The sequence below is a fragment of the Cervus canadensis genome, chromosome 29, assembly GCF_019320065.1.
Source record: "Cervus canadensis isolate Bull #8, Minnesota chromosome 29, ASM1932006v1, whole genome shotgun sequence".
Lineage (NCBI taxonomy): Eukaryota > Metazoa > Chordata > Mammalia > Artiodactyla > Cervidae > Cervus > Cervus canadensis.
This window is the reverse complement of record NC_057414.1, coordinates 27,154,132-27,175,039: the sequence shown is the minus strand read 5'-3', so window position 1 is coordinate 27,175,039 and position 20,908 is coordinate 27,154,132. Positions and strand designations below refer to the sequence as shown.

Below are 20,908 nucleotides of genomic sequence, written 5' to 3'. Positions count from 1 at the left end.
TGGGAAAGAAGAGAGAAAACAAAAAAGTTTTTGAAGTGACTGTGACCCCAAGTTTTCTAAAATTATCAAAAGTCATCAATGTAGAGTATCAAGAACCTCATTCTCAAACAGGATTAACAATAATAATAATTTAAAAAAGCAAACAGCAATAACAACAAAAGTCTCACCAGGGTACATTATAAGTCCACCTGCTATAAATTCAAACACAATGATAAAATTTAAGTGTAGCCCAAATAAATGACTCATTATCTTAAACAATGAAAATAGTGAACAACTTTTATTAGAAACAATGAAAGCCAGGAGTTAATGAAATGACATGTTAGAAGTGTTGAAAGAAAAAAATGTTCTACCTACAAATTCTTATGCTCTAACAATTGAGATGAAATAACATTTCAGACAACTGAGAAGAATGTTATATTCAAACCCTCACTACCTAAATTTATAAAAGGCAAATATTAAAAAAATAAAGTTGTATGGATAAAAATGCCAATATATAATTAAAGGAAAAATTTTAAAATATTTAACAAAAGAAGGTAGCAAAGGAAAAGAAATACAGGAACAGAAAACAGAGGGGACAAATGGGAAACAAGTGGAAAAATGGTTGACCTAAATCCAACCATGATAATAAAATATTGGTGATCTAACAACTCCAATTAAAAGTATGTTTTGTCCCAACAGATAAAAAGCAATACCCAGCTAGTTGCTGCCTGTGAGAAATGCCTTATAAATGTAAATAATATTAACAGATATATTAAAAGTAAAAGGGGGTTGGGAGGGAGGCTCAAGAGGGACAGGGTGTGTGTATACTTATAGCTGATTCACATTGTCATACACAGTAACTAACAATATTGTAAAACAATTATCCTCCAGTTAAAAATTTTAAAACACAAAAGAGTTAACACCTAAATGAATAGATGACCAACAAGGACCTACTGTAAAAAATAAATAATTTTTTAAAGAAAAAAGTAAAAGGGAAGGAAAAGAGGTACCTCCAAACAGTAAGCATAAGAAGGGTAAAATTACGGTCACATTACTGTTAGATAAAGTTCCTTCAAAATAAACAATATTTTGGAGGGGGATCGCGATGGCAGAGTAAGAACATGGATTTCACCTTGTCCCATAAGCACATCAAAAATACATACACGTGAGACAATTCTCATGAAAAACCAGCTGGAAACTGGAAGAAGAGCCCTTATACAACCAAGGCTACAAGAAAGATTCCTGTGTAACTCAGTAGGATGGGGGGAAAATGCATTGAGTTGGGACCTGTGGCCCAGGAAGGGTCTAGGAGGGAAATAAAGACCACACAAGTGGACTCTGTCCGTGGGGAGTGAGCAGATTGAGACAGGCTGGGTGTTCCAGTCCCAAGACTCCTGCATAGAAACAAACCAGCCCCCTTGACTGGTGGGAGAACACTAAGACAGAGAGAAAGGCTGGAGAAGCCTAGACTCCATTCCCAGGGAGTGTACAGGTGCTGGCTTGCTCACAGGCAGTGTGGAGAGAGGTTTGGCTTAGTGGCTGCCACCTGGCCATGCTTACCAATCTGAGTTGAATGAATCCACTGGTCCTGCTTGCTCATGCCACAGTTGAGCACAAGATCTAGGGCAGACACAAGATTAGGGCTGCCAGGCTGGGGAAAGATTGCATCGAGGGATACAGAGGCAGCCTAGGAGCCTGGGGTGTGGTCCATGTGGGGCTAGTGGCCATGGTTGGTGCTTACAGCATCAGGAAAACAGCTCACACCTCTGACAGCAATGCAGTCACTTCAGTTCCTACAACCATAATACCCCTTTCCCCAATTCCAGCCTAGTGAATGCTCTGGCCCCTTTTACTCCCAGCCACAACTCCACCCTGGGTCTGGGATGACCAAAACAGAAGAAAACGTGACCTTGGGCTGTGTCCGGGGAGAGCTGTGGATGCCTACACCGGCAACACAGCAGACTTCCATAAGCACATGAGCCTCGTTTACTTCGGCACAGCCCCTCCTTTGAGCCAAAAGCCCTACAATGGGAAGAAGAAAAAACACATAAAGGGAACACAGCCAGCTTGAGCCCAGCCCTCTGCAATGACTGATATAAGAAAAGAATCTTAAAAAGTGAATATATGTATAACTGATTCATTTTGCTGTATACCTGAAACGAACAGAGCATTGTAAACCAACTGTACTCCAATAAAAAATAATTTTTAAAAAATGCTGCTGGCAGAATTAGAGAACAAACTTAGGGTTGCTGGTGGGAAGGATGGGGGGGAAGGATAGTTAGGGAGTTTGGGATTGACATGTATACACTGCTATGTTTGAAATGGATAACCAGCAAGGACCTACTGTATAGCACATGAAACTCTGCTCAGTGCTGTGTGGTAACCTGGATGGGAGAGGAGTCTGGGGGAGAATAGATACATGTATATCTGTGGCTGAGTCCCTTTACTGCCCACCTAAAACTATCACAACATTGTTTCCTAATTGGCTATTGTTTGTTGTTGTTCAGTCCCTAAGTCATGTCCTACTCTTGGCGACCCCATGGACTGCAGCATGCCAGGCTTCCTTGTCCTTCACTATCTCCCAGAGTTTGCTCAAACTCATGTCCATTGAGTAGATGATGCCATCCAACTATCTCATCCTTGTTCACCCCCTTCTTCTACTGCCTTCAATCTTTCCCAGCATCAGGGTCTTTTCCAATGAATCAACTCTTCACATCAGATAGCCAAAGTATTGGAGCTTCAGCTTCAGCCTCAATCATTGCAATGAACATTCAGGGCTGATTTCCTTTAGGACAGACTGGTTTGATCTCCTTGCGGTCCAAGGGACCCTCAAGAGTCTCCTCCAGCACTACAGTCTGAAAACTCTGCTATACCCAATACAAAATAAAAAGTTTTTTGTAAGTATAAAAAACAGTGCTGGGAAAACTGAACAGCTACATGTAAAAAATAAAATTAGAACATTCTTCAATATCATACACAAAAATAAACTCAAAATGAATTAAAGACCTAAATATACTCTAAAACTGTTAGAGGAAAATGTCAGCAGACCACTCTTTGACATAAATCTCAGCAATATATTTTTCAGTCCATCTCCTAGAGTAATGGAAATTTTAAAAAATAAACAAATGGGACCTAATTGAACTCAAAAGTTTTTCACAGCAAAGGAAATCATAAGCAAAATGAAAAGACAACCTACATAATGGGAGAAAATATTTGCAAATCATGTGGCTGACAGGGTATTAATTTTCAAAATTTATACAGTTCCTGCTCTCAATATCAAAAAAACAAACAACCCAATTTCAAAAATGGGCAGAAGACCTAAATAGACATTTCTCCAAAGAAGTTATACAGATGGCCAAGAGGCACATGAAAAGATGTTCAACATCACTAATTACTAGAGAAATGCAAATCAAGACTACAATGAGATATCACTTCACACCAGTAGGAATGGCCTTCATCAATAACTCTGCAAACAATAAATGCTGGAGAGGGCGTGGAGAAAAGGGAACACTCCTACACTTTTGGTGGGAATGTAAGTTGGTACATGGAGAACAGTACGCAGATTCCTTAAAAAACTAAAATAGAGCGACCATATGACCCTGCAATCCCACTCCTAGGCATATACCTGAGAAAAAACATGACTCAAAAGGATACATGCACCCCAATGTTGATTGTAGTGCTGTTTACAGTAGCCAAGACATGGAAGCAGCCTAACTGTCTATTGACAGATGAATGGATAAAGATGTGGTACATATATTCAATGGAATGTTACTCAGCCATTAGAAAGAATGATATAATGCCATTTATAGCAACATGGATGGACCTGAAGATTGTTATACTAAATGAAATAAGTCAGAGAAAGACAAATACCGTATGTATCCCTTATATGTGAAATCTAAAAATAAAAAGATACAAGCAAACTTATTTACAAAATAGAAACAGACTCACAGTCTTAATGAACAAACTTATGGTTACCAAGGGGAAAGGGTGGAAAGAAAGGGATAGATTGGGAGTCTGGGACTGACATACACACATCACTATATTTAAAACAGATAACCAACACAGGCCTACTGTATAGCACAGGGAATACTTTGCTCAATACTCTGTAACAATCTAAATGGGAAAAGAATTTGAAAAATAATAGGAACATATACATGTGCAACTGAATCATTCTGCTATACACCTGAAACTAACACAACATTGTTAATCAACTCTTCTCTGATATAAAATAAATATTTTTAAATGTTAGTAATAAAACTGCTAACTGAATTAAGAAAGAGTAGTGATATAAACACAGATAATTTTAACAAAAAACTATAAACTACAAAGACACAATCAGAAATAGATAATGCCATTTCTGAGATTAAAAAAAAAACATTTTAGAAACAATCAATAGCTGAATAAATGACAGAGAAGAGCACATGAATGTGGTGATATAAAAGATAGAATAGTGGAAATCACCCAATCAGAACAACAGGAAAACTAATGGAAAAAAAAAATGAAGTAACATATGAGATCCCTGGGATAATATATAAGGTACCAAGATCCACATGCATTATAGGCTTTTCAGAAGAAGAGAGAGAAAAAAGAGTAAAAAATATACTTGAGAACATTATGGCTGAAAACTTTCCAAACCTAAAGAAGGAAATATATCCAGGTACAGGAAGCACATGCATGCATACTCAATCTGTGCAACTCTTTGCAACCCCCTGGATGATAGCCTGCCAGGCTCCTCCTCTGTTCATGGAATTTCCCAGTCAAGAATACTGAAATGGGTTGCTATTTCCTACTCCAGTTTATCTTCCTGCCCTGGAGATAGAACCTGCATCTCCTGCATTGGCAGGCAGATTCTTTACTACTGTACCACCTGAGAAGTCCAGAGGGTCCCAAAGCAAAATGAATCCAAACGGACCCATACCAAGACATATAATGAAACTGGCAAAAGTTGAAGAGAGAATCCTAAAGACAACAAGAGAAAGAGTCATATATGGAATCCCTACAAGGCATCACCTGATTGCAGAATCTATTCAGGTCAGAAAGGAGCAGCATAATATATTCAAAGTACAAAAGGAGAAGAATGTGCAACCTAGCATGCTCTACCCAGAAAGATTATTATTTAAGAGAGAATAAGAGAGAAGCTGTTTCTCAGATAAGCAAAACCTGAAAGAATTCAGCAATACTAAACTTCCCCTAAAAGAAATGTTTTCTCTAAATGAAAAAGAAGCAAGAATCTAAAGCCAGTGCATAGATTACAAAAGAAAGAAAATTGTAAAAGAAACTGTACAATATACAGTGAAGGGATAGCATGAAGGTATAGAGCTGTTGTTCAGTCGCCCAGTCGTGTCCAGCTCTTTGTGACCCCATGGACTGCAGCATTCCAGGCCTCTCTGTCCCTCACCATCTCTGGAAGTTTGCTCAAGTTCATGTCCATTGCATTGGTGATGCCATCCAGCCATTTCATCATTCTCTAATGCCCTCTTTTCCTTCTGCCCTCAATCTTTTCCCAGCATCAGGGACTTTTCCAATGAGTCAGCTGTTCAAATCAGGTGACCAAAATACTGGAGTTTCAGCTTCAGTATCAGTCTTTCCAACGAGTATTCAGGATTGATTTCTCTTAAGATTGACTGGTTTGATCTCCTTGCTGTCCAAGGGATTCTCAGGAAGTCTTCTTAAGCACCGCAGTTAGAAGGCATCAATTCTTCGGCCCTCCGCCTTCTTTACAGTCCAGCTCTCACATCCATACGTGACCACTGGGAAGACCACAGCCTTGACTATACAGACCTTTGTTGGCAGAGTAACGTCTCTGCTTTTCAACACACTGTCTAGGTTTGTCATAGTTTTCCTGCCAAAAGGCAAATGTCTGCTGATTTCCTGGCTGCAGTCACCATTCACGGTGATTTTAGAGCCCAAGGAGAGGAAATCTGTCACTTATTCCACCTTTCCCCTCGTATTTGCCATGAAGTAATGGAGCCGAATGCCATGATCTTAGTTCTTTTTAATATTTAGTTTTAAGCCAGCTCTTTCACCCTCATTACATTACATTGCATCCCTAGTAGCTATTCATCTTGTAACTGGAAGGTTGTACATTTTGACTCCATTTTTCCAGCTTCCCCTCCACCAGGAGTCTTATATAAGACAGCTCATAGGTAAAGCAATCTAGTTCAAGTTGATAACAACTTAATCTTGATTATCTACAAAAGTTTCACCCTTTTACTTCATCCTTTTATATTTTGAAGTCATTATTTTCCTCTTTTTATATTGTGCTTCCCAGGTGGCATAGTGGTAAAGAATCTGCCTGCCAATGCAGGAGGCACAAGAGACTTGGGTTCGATCCCTAGGTTGGGAAGATCCTCTGGAGTAGGAAATAGCAACCTACTCCAGTATTCTTGTCTGGAAAATTGCATGGACTCACTCCATGTGGTCGCAAAGAGTCAGACACAACTGAACAACTGAGCGCTCACACACACACACACATTCATTAACAAATGATAGTAGCTAAATTATTTTTAATGCTTTTTCCTTTGATCTTTGTAGTATAGTTCAGTGGTTAACAAACCATGCTATTAGAGTTTTCTGACTGTATATTTACCTGTACCAATGTGTTATGTGTTTCCATATGTCTTCATGTCTTTAATTAGCATATTTTTATTTCACCTTGTATTAACTAACTCCTTTCTGTATTTCTTGCAAGTCAGATCTAGTCGTGATGAATTCCCTTAGCTTATTTTTTCTTTTTTAATCTAGGAAGGCTATAAGATTTTTTGTGTTCTTTACACAAATTCTATATAGGATATCAGTATTGCAAATATCTTATCCAAGTCTTTAACTTCTCTTTTCACTCTCTTAATGATACATTTTGATGAACCAACATTGTGCATTTTAATGAAATCTAACTTACCAATTCTTAAAAATGGTTTTGCTGTTTAGGTGATGTTTAAGTAACCTTTAGCATATTTCAAAGTTATTAATACATGCTATGCTTTCTTCTGGAAGTTTTATTGTTTTACTTTTCACTTTAGACTTACAATCCAAAAAGTTTGAATTTGCTTTTTGTGTATACTGTGAGGTAGAGGTAATGTGTAGAAAAATTTAGCTGAGAACCCAGAGTGTTAAGTGCTAATGGAAAGAGGCATATCAAATTAGTTGAGGAAAAATACCAACTTTTAAATAAATATTGTTGGGTTAATTGGCTAGTCACATGGAAATATAGTCACTTGGATCAATTTCTTACAAGGATAAATTCCAAATGGGTAGTCAAAATGTTAATTTAATCCTAGAAACTATTGGCAGGAAACATGAATGAATCATTTCCTTACCTGGAGTAAGTGGAATTCTCACACAGTACTGGTAGGGCTCTATATTAGTATCACCCCTTTGGTAAACTGTTTGGTGGTTTCTTTTTAAGTTATGGATATGCCTACCCTGTGCCTCATACATTTTACTTTTAATTACCCACCCAAGAGAGATGAGTGTGTGTGACTGTCAAAATTCTTACATGATAAAAATGTAAAAGCGGCTCATATGAGAATGTTCTCAGCAGATTTACTTACAATAGCCCAAAGCTGAAAACAACTCATGTCCATCAATAAGAGAATTGATTTAATGAATTGTAGTGTATGTATGTGTTACGCTGTGCTTAGTCACTCAGTTGTGTCCAGCTCTTTGAGACTCCTTAGATGATAGCCTGCCAGGCTCCTCTGTCCATGGATGTTCTCCAGGCAAGAATACTGGAGTGAGTTGCCATGCCCTCTTCCAGATCATCCCAACCCAGGGATCAAACCCGGGTCTCCCACATTGCAGGTGGATTCTTTACTGTCTGAGCAACCAGGGGAGCCCAGCGTATGTACACAATGGGAGAAAAAGAACAAAGCTTTGGTATAAGTGAAAACACATGAGTCTTAAAAATACTATGGTGGGTGATCGAAACTAGACTCAAGACAGTATTTTCTGTATAATAAGTTCAAGAACAGATAAAATTAGTTCTATGGTGATGGAAGTTAGAATAATACTTTTGGGAGTAGATTGTTACTTACAGAAACTGATAGGAATGATGAAAATGTTCTATGTTTTAATTGGGATGGTGGTTATATAGGTTTATCTGCTTATCAAATCACATCACACTCTATACTTAAAATATGTGCATTTTATTGTACATGAATTATACTTCAATTAAGAAGATAATTGCCAGAAGTGGGAGGGAGATTCAAGAGGGAGGGGACATATGTATACCTATGGTTAATTCATGTTGATGTGTGGCAGAAGTCAAACTAATATTGTAAAGCAATCAGCAATCAGTTAAAAATAAATATTACAAAAAGAAGATTCTTACGCATCTCATAATGAATGACGGATCTCGCTAATAAGAATCAGTAGGGGCTAAAGCTGTTAGATGCACAATCGAAGGGAAACTTTATATTTCATAGATAAATCTGAGAGCAACAAAACTTATATAATTATTCCTGACATCATTAAAACTAGGAAAATGTCTGCCTTCAGATATTTTCAAGTGTTGGGCCAGATTACCCTTTCTAAACTTCCAGGCCTATTTCGTAAGGCTTTGATATAATAATAGTTTTAATTTTGAATATTGAAGTAAGTAATGAGTTTTGGAAGAATCCCATCAAAAAAAATTTGTTATCAATTAATATATTTGAATACTGGAGGGTCCCATAATCAGAAATGTCCTTTTCATAATTTCTTTGAGGAAGACACATGGTATGTTGGCACTGGAGTGAACATTCATGTCTCGTAGGGAGTAGTGGTTACCATTCTCAGTACACTCAACAAAATAAGTAAAAAATCAAAAAGCCATGATAAACAAATGGACAAGAAAAATTCCATCAGCTTTACTGGCAGCTCTTTTAAACCCAATGAAGTTTAATTGGCCAGCTAAAGGCAGTTAGAGATGAGTAAGATAAGGCATGTGTTCTTGCTGTGATTTATAACATTCTAGGGCAAATTAGACAAACAGAAATGATTCTTTTTTTGTGAGGAAGAGAAAAAAAAAGTACCCATAAAGTGACTTGGGTATTCAGAGGAAGGAGAATTTGTATAGCAATGGTGAATCAGAGTGGAAGTGGGTGGCAAAAGAGGAAAGGAGTTGAGAAAAACCGGAAGAGGAAGCGGAAGAAATGAGAGTTGTAATGTATCTTGAACACACATCTTGCCAGGCCTAGAAGTGGCTGTATGTGAGCTGTGAATGCCGCAGAGGCAAGAAGTCCTTGATTTACTGTTCACTACTAGCATTGTATATAGAGACACTTCGTAAATGCCAAGAAAATCATGCTGAGTGTGAGGTGGACACTGTCCACTGGGGACAATAATTTTTGTCCACATAGGAAAATCTCAAGTGTCCAGCATTTGCTTTTTTGCTATTTCTGCTTAACTATAATCATGATAAATGTGAATTTCAGACAAAAACTTTTGTGAATTTTCAGCTGAAGAATTTCTAGTCCACCTCCACTAGCTAAGATAATCCACCAGGATCTAGAATGGTCTTATTTTAAAATTTTCTACTGTGCGTCTGAGGGTAAGCTTCTTGAAGTACAGAAATGCCAGTCCTTGTAATGGGAGAAATCTGTTGTTCAGAATAGTAATCCTCTGACTGAGGTAGAAACCAAGCTTGAGGCAACAGCAAGGATAACACTGAATTACAGAGAGGAGTGGGGTCCCTCCAGAACAGACAGGGCAGAAAAGCCAGGGTAGGCCAACTGTGAAGGCAGAGACGTACTGGTAATGTTTTACAGGGAGAACTCAGGAGTAGAAGTATTTTAGCGTTCTGAAGTTACAGTAATTGTAGTTGCAGCATTTGTGAACGTAAGTTCGATCCTGGAACTTGTATGTCAGATCTCTGCAGAATCTCTGACACACCAAATACGATAACTGGAGGGTGCCACCTATAATAAGAAGGGATCAGAGAAAAATCAGCCAGTGATCTAAGTTCTTTAAAGACAACTCACACACGGCACTAGTCCTGTCCGTAAAGATTTAATAGGGCATCAGGGGTAGGTTTGGGGTTGGCTTCCCATCTTGTACTTCCCAAGGGGACTCAGGCAGGGAGATGAAGACATCACGGGTCCCCTGCAGGAGTTATTGGTCTAAGTTCCCTGGAAAACCTCAACCCTCTGTACTGATGTTTCTTCCTCCTGGCTCGTTTCCCCAAGTCCTCTTCAATCTGCATGCACAGGGGCCCGTGCCCATGGGTATGTGGCACTTTGGTTCCTCTCTTGAATTGACCTTAGCCTGAGATAGAAATTTGCTGGCGTACTCTCCTAAGAATTTTCCAGGAATCTCACAGCACCTCCCTGGACCCTCTAACTTACGCTGGAAGATCTTTAAGATCATGCATGTCTCATGATTCTGAGCAACACAGATGCCAAAGCCTCTTCTACAGCGATCTGTCTGTGTACGAAGGTGGCAGGTTATGCATCTCAGTGGTGTCACTGCAGGAGAGCACAGAGCTGGTGTAAGGCCAGGGGAGGCAGAGACTTAGAAGAAACTAGACCTATCTAGACCTGGGAGTGGGCTGGGGGTACAGTGCAGGGGGTGGTTGGGTTGAGGTAGCAAGCAGTTTGAGCCCTCACCAGCTCCGCATCTGGAAAAATGTCATTGTGAGAGTAAAAGGATTCTGACCCCCAATTTAGCCCTTTTAACCTGGTGAAATTGAAGTGTCTGACTCTTTTGTGACCCCATGGACTATAGCTCTCCAGGTTCGTCTGTCCATGAAATTCTCCAGGCAAGAAAACTGGAGGGGGTAGCCATTCCCTTTTCCGGGGGATCTTCCCAACCCAGGGATTGAACTGAAGGCAGATTCTTTACCATCTTTGCCACCAGGGAAGCCCCTTTAACCTGATAACTTTGAACAAAGATTTAGCCTCTATGGCATGCATTTTCTGGCTTAAAGATGATTCTGTTAATGCTAACCTGGCTTACTTGGCAGCAGTGTAGATAGAGTGGGATAATGAAGCTGAGTGCTTTAAAGTGTTTGACCCATTACTCTGATGGGATTTCTGACATTCATCACATAGATATGGTTAGGTGATATAGTCTGTTTTGAACTTCAAACTGAATCTATGTGAAAGCCTCCTGAATTATATACCATAGTCAGTGCCACTTTATGTGGTACTGTGGGGGGAACTGATCAAAATAAAGTTTAACTTTAAAAAATGCTCCTTAATACACCTAAATGAGAAAGTATCATTTCTTGAGCATCTTGTTTGGGCCATGTTCTCTTTCTTTGTTATCTGATTTAATTCTCACAAAAGCCTTGTAACTAGGTGTTTCCCCATTTCTCAGATGAGCAACCAGAGAATTTAAGACAGTGACTGAATTATTTTTTATCGTGTCTGATCCCCGTGCATCCAGTATTTTCTTTCCTACAATCACTTGTTTGAGCATAAAAATCACTGGTAAGGGTATCAAAACCCTTGATGTCTCTAAAACCAACTATGAAATTATTCACTATAGACTGACCAGCTCCCTCAGCAATCAGGGCACAGATTTATATATGGGAAGGGTGTACTGAAGGAGACCTTGCTCAGAGTTTTGATTATGGGGAATGGTAGGGATGAAGTGGTAGGGGAGCCCTACGAAGGGGCAGCCATAGAGGCTTGAGCCCTTGGTAGGGAACGGTAGAATGTTACAAAGGTCAGACAAGTTGACGCGGAGGCCCAGGGAGCACTCTAAAGGCTGGCTTCCCCTCCCATATAAATCTAGTCAAGACTCAGCCCAGCCTGGACACCACCTACACGAACAGAGTGTCCCAGGGAGCCCCCTCGATCCTGGCTCTGGAGCCTGCTCCTTAAGTCTCTTGACTCACCCACACTGCAGCAGAGGAGGAATAAAAGCAGCAAGAAGGATCTGTCCATCTTGACAGAGACGTACCTCGAACAGGAAGAAAAGAAGCCAGGGGTGGCACGCACAGGCCTGTAGGCTACAAGAGGAAACCTTGCTCTTCATCACAGGGCAGGGATTATTCATGCCTGAGGGGAACCAGTCCCACACAGTCATCTCTGGGTGCCGCAGTTTCTTGCTTTCTCCACCCATCACAGAGGATGGTAGTTAAAAAATGTTGGCATTTACATGAAGTTAACTTTGTTGTTTTTTTTTTTTGTATATATATATAATTCATCTTAGTAATTATTATTAACGTGGTTATTATTCTTATCCTAATTTCACAGAGGAGGAAGCTAAGGCCTGGTGAGGTCCAGTATCTTTCCCAAGATCACATTTCTAGTGACTTATAGTGCCAGTATTCAGAGCAAGATCTTCTAGTTTCAGAAGCCATACCTTTAACCATTTTGATTGAATGCCTCTTGGAGGTTTGTTCATACATTCAACTAGTATTCATTGAGTACTTTTATAGGCCAAGCACAGTTTCATGTATGACAGCAGGGCAACAAATAAGATCAAAAAAAGCTCACCTAGCTCCACGCCTTATGGGTGAGCAAAAGAAGAGAGAAAGAGGTAAAAAGAAGGGATCATCCATGACTAAGCTGGGTCTTCCAATTAGAACTTCTGATTCTCAGCCCAGAACTCTTTCATTTTACCAGAAATCTGTTTTCCAAGGCCAGGAGATATTTACTTTGTAGGGCTGTGAAATCGTCCCTAGGATTATCACATGGCTTGATCTTTTGTGAATTTATATTGTGTATCTGGCCAGTTTGGCCCACATGCTTTAGGGATCTGTCTCTACAAAAATTAACTCAGGTAAGGTTCACCATGGGTAAACTACTGGAAAACTATGACTGGTTCAGGCACTGTCAGTCTCTGACATTTCACTGACCCATCAGTGAACTTACGGTACTTTGGCTAGAGATAATAGGAATCTTCTATCGTGGACTCATTTAATGACATGTTCTTTAGCTGTAGGAACAGTATGTTCTTCAATATTTCTCAAGTAGGACATTTTTAGATGACAGATAACGATTGGGTGAAATCAAGCCTTAGCTCAAGTGCCATGAAATTTATGATGTTCCTTTTATGTGAGCACAGTGTTGAGTCCATCTGCCTAAGAAGAGCCATAAGCCTTTAACATGAGAGTCTGTTCCTGAAAATAATTGATTCTAGAATCGAAATCAACTTTGTGAAGTCTATGAATCCAGTTTTCTGTCTTCCATCTTTCAGAAGAAGATGTTAGAAACTGGGATAGCATTTTTCAGGACTTTCCAAAGGCTTATCAAGAAGGCAAGCTTCTGAGCCTTTATGTGCCACCTGTTTCCTCTTCTCTATCTTTAAAGAGAGTGACTCTAGAATCAAAGCAAAGGAAGAAGAAATTCTAGGTTAAACCACAGAGGGTTTGCCCAGTTTCCATGCTACTGCCTTCAAGGTGCCCTCTGGCAGATATTTTCTGAAAGCCCCACTGAGTTTTGAACCTCTTCCCTATTTCCAGTTAGGACTGTAGAATTTTGCAATGCTGCCCACGCACTAGGTTCTCTGATCTTACTTCTCATTCCTCACCCATCAAATTTTCTCTTGGAAACAATGTACTGTGGTATCTGTGGGCCATCTAAAGTAGAATGGATATTTGTGGATGTGAATCTGGAACTCAAAATAGAGGTCAGAGGTAGAGCTATAAAACTGGGTGTCTTCAGCACATGGGTGATCTCAAGCTCGAGCTGTGAGAACAGACTCAGGTCTCATGCAGTCTTCAGTGAATCAGAACTCAATTAGTTCCCAGCTGCTAACCCACCCAAAGCAAATTAAACAGTTTGTTCTGAAACTGATGGTGTCTTCAAAGCTCATTCCAGAAGAAGCTGTCAGTCTTTCCATCTTTTCCAACACCCAAAGCCCAAGGGAAGCCTTGATGAAACAACATATGACATGATGCTCCCAATTATCATCTTCCCAGCCAGGCTCTTGACCCTTGAATGCCAAAACCACAGCTACAGCCTCTCCATCACCACCTTTCCTGGCCAGGTGCCCTTTCCCATACGTGGCTCCTTTTGACTGAAGTTTCTGACACCTACCCTAGCAAAAGGACCCAGGCTGCTCCTGAAGTTTTAAGCCCTGTACAAGGGATTCATGTTTGATAGTTTCCAAGACCTTCATGCAGACTTGAATATACTACTAACACCAATCTTATGATGAAAATTCATTCTCAATGTTGGTAACATACCCAGAGTCACAACACTGGCAAGCAGTGGAACCAGAATCTGAACCCACATGTGTACCAAACTTGAGCCTGGGGTAAAGGGAGATGTCCTTTCTAGAATTTAGTATCGGTACAGAAGAGTGGGTACTTTGATGTCTTTTCCAGTCCTGGGAAAAATGATGCTTTTCATTGACGTCTTGGAATTGTAATAGTGAGCAAGAAATCCCACTTTGTGTGTATGGGACTAAGTAATCTCAGTAGCAAGCACCGAGCATCATCCCCTGCAGCCCCTCTCTCTACTTACCTGCCATCACCTCCAGCAAGATGCATCTCTCTGAGTTTTTTGTTCAGCCATGTCTCTAGAACCACATGAGCAGCTCTCATCCCCATGTGGCAGGTTGCTTGATATCTCTGCACTTTGACATTTGCTGTGCCTTTGGGTGCCTGTCCTTATTCACCACCCTATTGTGGTGTTGGAGAAGACTCTTGAGAGTCCCTTGGACTGCAAGGAGATCAAATCAGTCAATCCTAAAGGCAATCAACCCTGAATATTTATTGGAAGGACTGATGCTGAAGCTGAAGCTCTAATACTTTGGCCACTTGATACAAAGAGTCGACTCATTGGAAAAGACCCTGATGGTGGGAAAGATTGAGGGCAGGAGGAGAAGAGGGCAGCAGAGGATGAGATGGGTATATTGCATCACTGATTCAATGGACAGGAGTTTGAGAAAACTCTGGGAGATAGTGAAGGGAGGCCTGGCATGCTGTAGTTCATGGGGTCATAGAGTCAGACAACACTAGTGACTGAGCAACAACGACCACAACCCTATTCACTTATTCTAGATATTAATAGCACATCACTAGCTTTCAGAGTCCTTTGCAAGTACCCTTTCTTCAGGGACACCTTCCCTGGTCACACAGTCAAATTTGAATGTCCTTTATCTAGGCCTCCAAGTCAACTGTGGTTGATGTACTTGTGTTCACCTTCACTAGCCTCTAACGTTCGTGATGCTGCAGATTAGTGGCCTGATTTGCTTGGTATCTTCTCTTTTGATAATACTGGCATTTCGTATGTGTGTAGAAAATATTTACTTTTTAAAAAGACATCAATTAATTGATAACACCTGAAGGCAAAGTAGGCACATCTCTCCTTCTCCTGAAACTTCCCTTTCCTACACCACAGCAGGGACACTTCAGTGTTTCCCTCACATTCAGACAATACCTGAAATCCTGAGTTTAATTCCTGGTGCCTCAGTCTAGGGCTTCCCAAGTGGCGCTAGTGGTAAAGAACCCGACTGCCAATGCAGGAGACAAAAGAGAGGCGGGGTTCGATCCCTATGTCAGGAAGATCCCTTGGAGGAGGGCATGGCAACCCACTCCAGTATTCTTGCCTGGAGATTCCAGTGGACAGAGGAGCCTGGTGGGCTACAGTCCACAGGGCCGCAAAGAGTTGGATATGACTGAAGCATACGCCTCAGTCGAAGTGAGACAATGACAAATCTGATTATTCTGAGATTATCAAAAAGAGCTAAAAGGAATGAAAGTATCCAAACCCTCTCTTAAAAGGTTAAAATGTGGCAAAGAGACTTGTCTTTCCTAGCAGAGCACAAGGCTTAGCTATAGAGGAGAATTTTAAAATAGATGGTTTATGGGCAGCCGGCTGCAGTTTGTGCTTTGGTTCTTTCTGGGAACACTGAGACACTGCCCGTCACTGAAATTTTATGATTATATGCTTATATGATTTAGAAGAATAGCCCAAGGACAGAACACGGATGGAGATCAGCCAGTACCTTCCACAGGCAACTGCACATGACCAAAGTCCCAGGATGTTTGTTCTCTTTCTGCTGCGCATTGTCATTCTAGTCTGCATGAGTAAGGGTAAGTCCTGGAAGCAAAGGGCGGGCTGGTTGTGGGTTAAGAGAAAGGAAGGTGCTAGGGGAGGAGAAATTTCCAGAATTGGCTCTTGGGACTTTGGCAGATGTATATGCAGCTGTGATAAGAAAAATCTTCTCTTTTCACAGGTGAATTTCAGGAACATGTGACAGGTACGACCATGGCTAGTCTAAAGTCCTCGGTAAAAAGGTTATTGGTGACACTTTAGGAGTAAACCTCCCCCTCTCTCTTTTGAGAAAGCTGTAACCCACTCTTACTGTAAAATCCTAGGAGTTTGATCTTACCAATTTAGTCCATTTCGTGAAGTTAGGAAGCTAAAATCCCTGTCTTTGCTTCCTTTTCTCCATTACTGAACAAAATCATCAGGCTAGATAAGGGGCTCATTACTTGGGGACCAGAGATAAATTTTTAGGGGAACTCTGACCACTTGAAATTACATTCAGTGTTTGATTTATGTCTGTACAAGTTTGCTTTCACAAGATTATCAAAGGAGTCAGGGTCCCAAGAAAAGTTGGGAAGCACTAGGCAGTGGTTAAGTTCCTGTTGGGAAGCCCCCCAGCCTGGAGAACCTTCACCATAAAACCGCATCCTATAAGCACCTCTTTCTGTGTCTGGCAGAGCCTTCAACGATGTGTTACAAATGTAAAAAATATCATCTCGGGATATGCTATGAATCCATGAGGTCCTGCACCCTGAAGTACAGACAGACATGTGCTGTTGAAAACATTTACTTCCTTACCAAGAAAGGTAGAGTTGGGCATAGAGTAACTAAGAAGTAGCCACCTTTCCCCCACTTAGAGGCAGTCACTTCCTTTTGTCATTAGAACACATGGGTGAGTCAGATGGGTAAGGATGGGATGGTCCTGCAAAGATGGACTTTTCTGTAAGACAGTATTGAGTGAAGGAGAGGTGAATGTCCCCTCTAAGTTAGAAAATAAAATCCATTCTCTGGGTCAGTAATTAATAGACTGTGTCTTTTAGCTCACTAGGGTCTAGAGAAAAGTCAGTGAAGGTCTGAAGAGAGGTGATTCCTAGGAATATGGTAGGAGAATACAGAGTCATCCTGGTTGTATTCCGTTTCTTTCACCTCCTCAGGGCGGAGTATGTATTATTACTCAAAACTGTCGTGTAAGGCCAACTGTGAGGACATCAACTTCTTAAGTTTTGAGAAGAGGACAGAGCTCATCTGTTGCAAACATAAAAGCTACTGCAACCTCCCCGAAGGTGTCTAGTTCTGCATCTCTCCTGGAGTTTTGATTATTCTTCGGCTCACCATCCCCTATATGTTTTTTTTGCCAAACCTATATTTTGTTCTCCTCTCCTAACCAGTGGCAGACAGTGAGAAAACCAGCAAGTAGTTAAAAGAGTAGCCATCATTAATGATGGAGCCCCAGACAGAACTTTTGCAAATCCCTATATACAGGGTTTTGGTTTTTTTATGATGGTACTGCCATGGATATTGTTGGGATTTCAATTGGTTACTCATTATGTCCTATACGGAAATGCAAAGTGTTAGTCACTCAGTCACGTCCGACTCTTTGTGACCCTATGGACAGTAGCTCACCAAGTTTCTCTGTCCATGGAATTCTCCAGGCAAGAATACTGTACTGGGTTGCCATTCCCTTCTCCGAGGGACCTTTTCGATCCAAGGATTGAACCTGGGTCTCCTGCATTGGCAGGCAGATTCTTTACAGTCTGAGCCACCTGAGAAGCCAACTTTAGGTAATGTAGTAATATCAATCTTGTTTTAATCACATAAATGTCTGTTTTATTTATCCCATTCTGAATGGAAATGCAAAGCCTTGTGTCAAAATCATCCCAAACCAGTACTGGGAATTCTGTAACCACACTTTATCCTCATTCATACTCATTGCTCTAGGCTAGGATTATCCGGATTAGCCCTGGCACTCTCCTTGTGTCCATGGGTTATGGCAACAAGAAGACTAACTCGAATTTTCTAATCTGCTGGCAACATGAGCCGTATCTTTCTCTTGTAGACCTTTTGGGGGAGAATCTCAGGCCAAGAAAAAACTGAACAAACATAGGAATGAGGCTTCAAGAACTATTTTAGGGGCATTTCAGTTTGTGGAAATGAAGATTCGAGAAACAATTTGGTGTGGGTGGAGCTGCCATCACCCTCTCTGACCAGGTAGCACTTGGTTGAACCAGGTGATTGAATTGGAAATGGAGACCTTGTGCCAAGAATGGCTGTTTCTTCTCATAGGAATGTGAAAAAAGATGTTGATAATAAAGCAGGTGAAGATAATAGAATGTATAGAGATTCCATGCAGTAGTGTTCTAGTTACAGAGAGCCCCGTGTAAGATGCAGTTATGAATAAGCAGAAGGAGTGATATAGTGAAAGCTAATGGTGGTGGGAGATCAAGACAGTCAGTCCCACAGGAAATCAACCCTCAATATTCATTGGAAAGACTGAAGCTGAAGCTCCAATACTTGACCACCTGATATGAGTAGCCACTCATTGGAAAAGACCCTGATGCTGGGAAAGATTGAAGGCAAGAGGAGAAGGGGGTAACAGAGGATGAGATGGTTGGATGGCATCACTGACTCGATGGAAATGAATTTGGGCATGTTCCAGGAGTTGGTGATGGGCAGGGAAGCCAGGAGTGCTGCAGACCATGGGGTCACAAAGAGCTGGACATGACTTAGCGTCTGAACAACAACAGTGGTGGGAAGAGATGCAGATCCCTCCCTCTCTCTCCTTCCTCCCTCCCTCCCCATCCCTCTCATTCTCCCTCCTTCCCTCCTTCCCTTCCTTCCTCCACCTCTCTCTCTCTTTCCCTCCCTCCCTAATATAATAAAACAGATAGGCAAAGAAAGACTGGACAGCATTGGTGGTGGAACAGCACGCCTGTGGCCAAGGTGGCGAAGCCTCCTTGGGTATGAAATAATCCCAGCATTTCTCTCCCTGTGAACGAAGCATACTGCAGTTCTTGGTCCTGGATTTCCATGATCAATTTTCTCCCTTATAATGCCACAGGAGATTCTTACAATAAACCAATCACCCATCTACTTGAATAGTCTGGTGTAGTCTGTGCCGTTGCCTGTGTCTGAAAATATAATCCTTCCTGAGAGATTCTCATTTGGGATTTTATCCATACAAAGCGGGGATAAAAAGAGACAAGTAGATAACTTTTTAAAAATAAGCAGGCAGGTTGGAAAAGTCAATCGAACAGGGATATTTTGAGTTAAGGAAACACATATTTTTAAAAATTTTATTGAAGTATATTTGATTTACAGTGTTGTGTTAATTTCTGCTGTAAAGCCAAGTGATTCAGTTATATATATATATATATTTTTTTTTCATATTCTTTTCCACTATGGTTTATCGCAGGATATTGAATATAGTTCCCTGTGCTATATATTAGGTCCTTGTTGTTTACCCACCCTGTATATAATAGTTTGCATCTGCTGACTCCACACTCCCAACCCTTCTGTCCCCCATACCCCTCCCCATTGTTAACCACACGTCTATTTCCTATGCCTGTGAGTCTCTTTCTGTTTCACAGATGTGTTCATTGGTGTCATATTTTAGATTCTACGTACAAGTGGTATCATATGGTACTTGCTTTTTCTGTCTGACTTACTTTGCTTCGTATGATCATCTCTAGGCGCATCCATGTTGCTGCAAATGGCATTATTTCCTTCCTTTTAATGGCGGAGTAACATCCCATTGTACATATGTACTGCATCTTCTTTATCCATGCATCTGTGGATGGACATTTAGGGGAAACAGCATATTGTTGTTTCTGACTTTATATAGGCTCTCTCACCTGTTGAATTATGGGGTTGGGAGACGTAATCTAAAAAAAAAAAAAGAAAGAGATCATTGTTTTCCAATGGGCTTCAGAATAGACTTTAAAAATATTTGTGAATCAATGTTTAGACAAAACTTGGCTTTGTTGAACACAAAGTTTCTAATTATAAAACCTTTCCTTAATCTTTCAAGAACAAGATTGTTCTTGTTCTTTCAAGAACAAGCATTGGTACTCTCAGCATTAAAGCATTGAATGTTACATCATATATGGATGATTTTGATTTGACTTTGGTGCCCTGCTCGAAGCTTCTTTGCTGACCAGCACACCTGCCACTCCACTGCACTGGGTGTTGGTTTATGACAACTCACAGCTATTTCCTTCTCCGGAGAATAGCCCTCTGCCAAATGGGAGCTGCCTCGCCTGGACACTAAGCTCCCAACTAGAGCAAACCCCTCAGCCAACAAATGGCCAACTCCTCCCATCAAGTTGGGACTAAGTCTGTGACAGTTCTTGTGCCAGAGCTTTTCTGTGGGATCTGACTAAAGCCAGTCTGCAGTTGAGACCATGTTATTGGTAACATTTCCCCTGACCTCCCTTGCTTTCTTTACTCCCCCTGTAAATTTTAGGCTGAGAAGGCCAAGTGTTTTCTACCATCATAGGGCATGGAGTGCTAAAACAAGATGAGGGAATTCCCCAGTGGTCCCATGGTTAGGACTCTGCACTTTCACTGCTGAGGACACAGGTTTGATCCCTGGTTGAGGAACTAAGATCCCACAAGCCATGTGATGTGGCCATTAAAATTTTTTTAATTAATAAAACAAGATGAGGTTGGGTTATAAATGTTACATTCTGGGACCTCTGAGTGATAGTGCATGTGGTATGTGAATTGGCTTCCTCACAGCCAGATAAAATTGCTCTAATCTTGGAGAGAATTTTCTTTTGGTGTACCACATCTTGGGATATTATTCCTATTTCCATTTTCCAACTTGAACAAACAAACAGAATAAGACCTAGGTGAAAATTTTATATAATAAATATAAACAATAACAACAAAAGAAGACCTGTTACCATGATTGTCTGTTGTTGCAAAGAAAGAATTGTGGAAACAAGGGGGAAAAAAAAGAATCTCCTGTGGGTCAGAGAGCAGAATGGAAAAGGATAGAGAAT

At 40.7% G+C, this 20,908-nt stretch overlaps 2 protein-coding genes across 2 annotated transcripts; one reads left to right on the top strand and one right to left on the bottom strand.

Annotated features, from left to right (window-relative positions):
* Window positions 1-9,732: 9,732 nt before the first annotated feature.
* On the bottom strand, window positions 9,733-14,382 carry PATE3 (prostate and testis expressed 3). The gene is made up of 3 exons (XM_043451547.1): window positions 14,376-14,382; window positions 10,302-10,421; window positions 9,733-9,875 (listed from the first exon to the last, which is right to left on the bottom strand). Exons 1-3 carry the CDS (start codon window positions 14,380-14,382, stop codon window positions 9,733-9,735), a joined length of 270 nt encoding a protein of 89 aa, XP_043307482.1.
* A 1,461-nt stretch (window positions 14,383-15,843) lies between these two features.
* PATE2 (prostate and testis expressed 2) lies at window positions 15,844-17,196 on the top strand. Its single transcript, XM_043451546.1, has 4 exons — window positions 15,844-15,949; window positions 16,093-16,116; window positions 16,583-16,711; window positions 17,060-17,196. The coding sequence occupies exons 1-4, from the start codon at window positions 15,844-15,846 to the stop codon at window positions 17,194-17,196; spliced, it is 396 nt and encodes a 131-aa protein (XP_043307481.1).
* The last annotated feature ends 3,712 nt before the right edge of the window (window positions 17,197-20,908 follow it).

Coding starts and splice junctions, on each gene's coding strand:
- PATE3 (XM_043451547.1), bottom strand. Junction 9,876..10,301: donor GATCTTAAAGATCTTCCAGC/GTAAGTTAGAGG, acceptor TTCTTATTATAG/GTGGCACCCTCCAGTTATCG.
- PATE2 (XM_043451546.1), top strand. CDS start 15,844: ATGGAGATCAGCCAGTACCTTCCACAGGCAACTGCACATGACCAAAGT. Junction 16,117..16,582: donor ATTTCAGGAACATGTGACAG/GTACGACCATGG, acceptor TGTGTCTGGCAG/AGCCTTCAACGATGTGTTAC. Junction 16,712..17,059: donor TTACTTCCTTACCAAGAAAG/GTAGAGTTGGGC, acceptor TCACCTCCTCAG/GGCGGAGTATGTATTATTAC.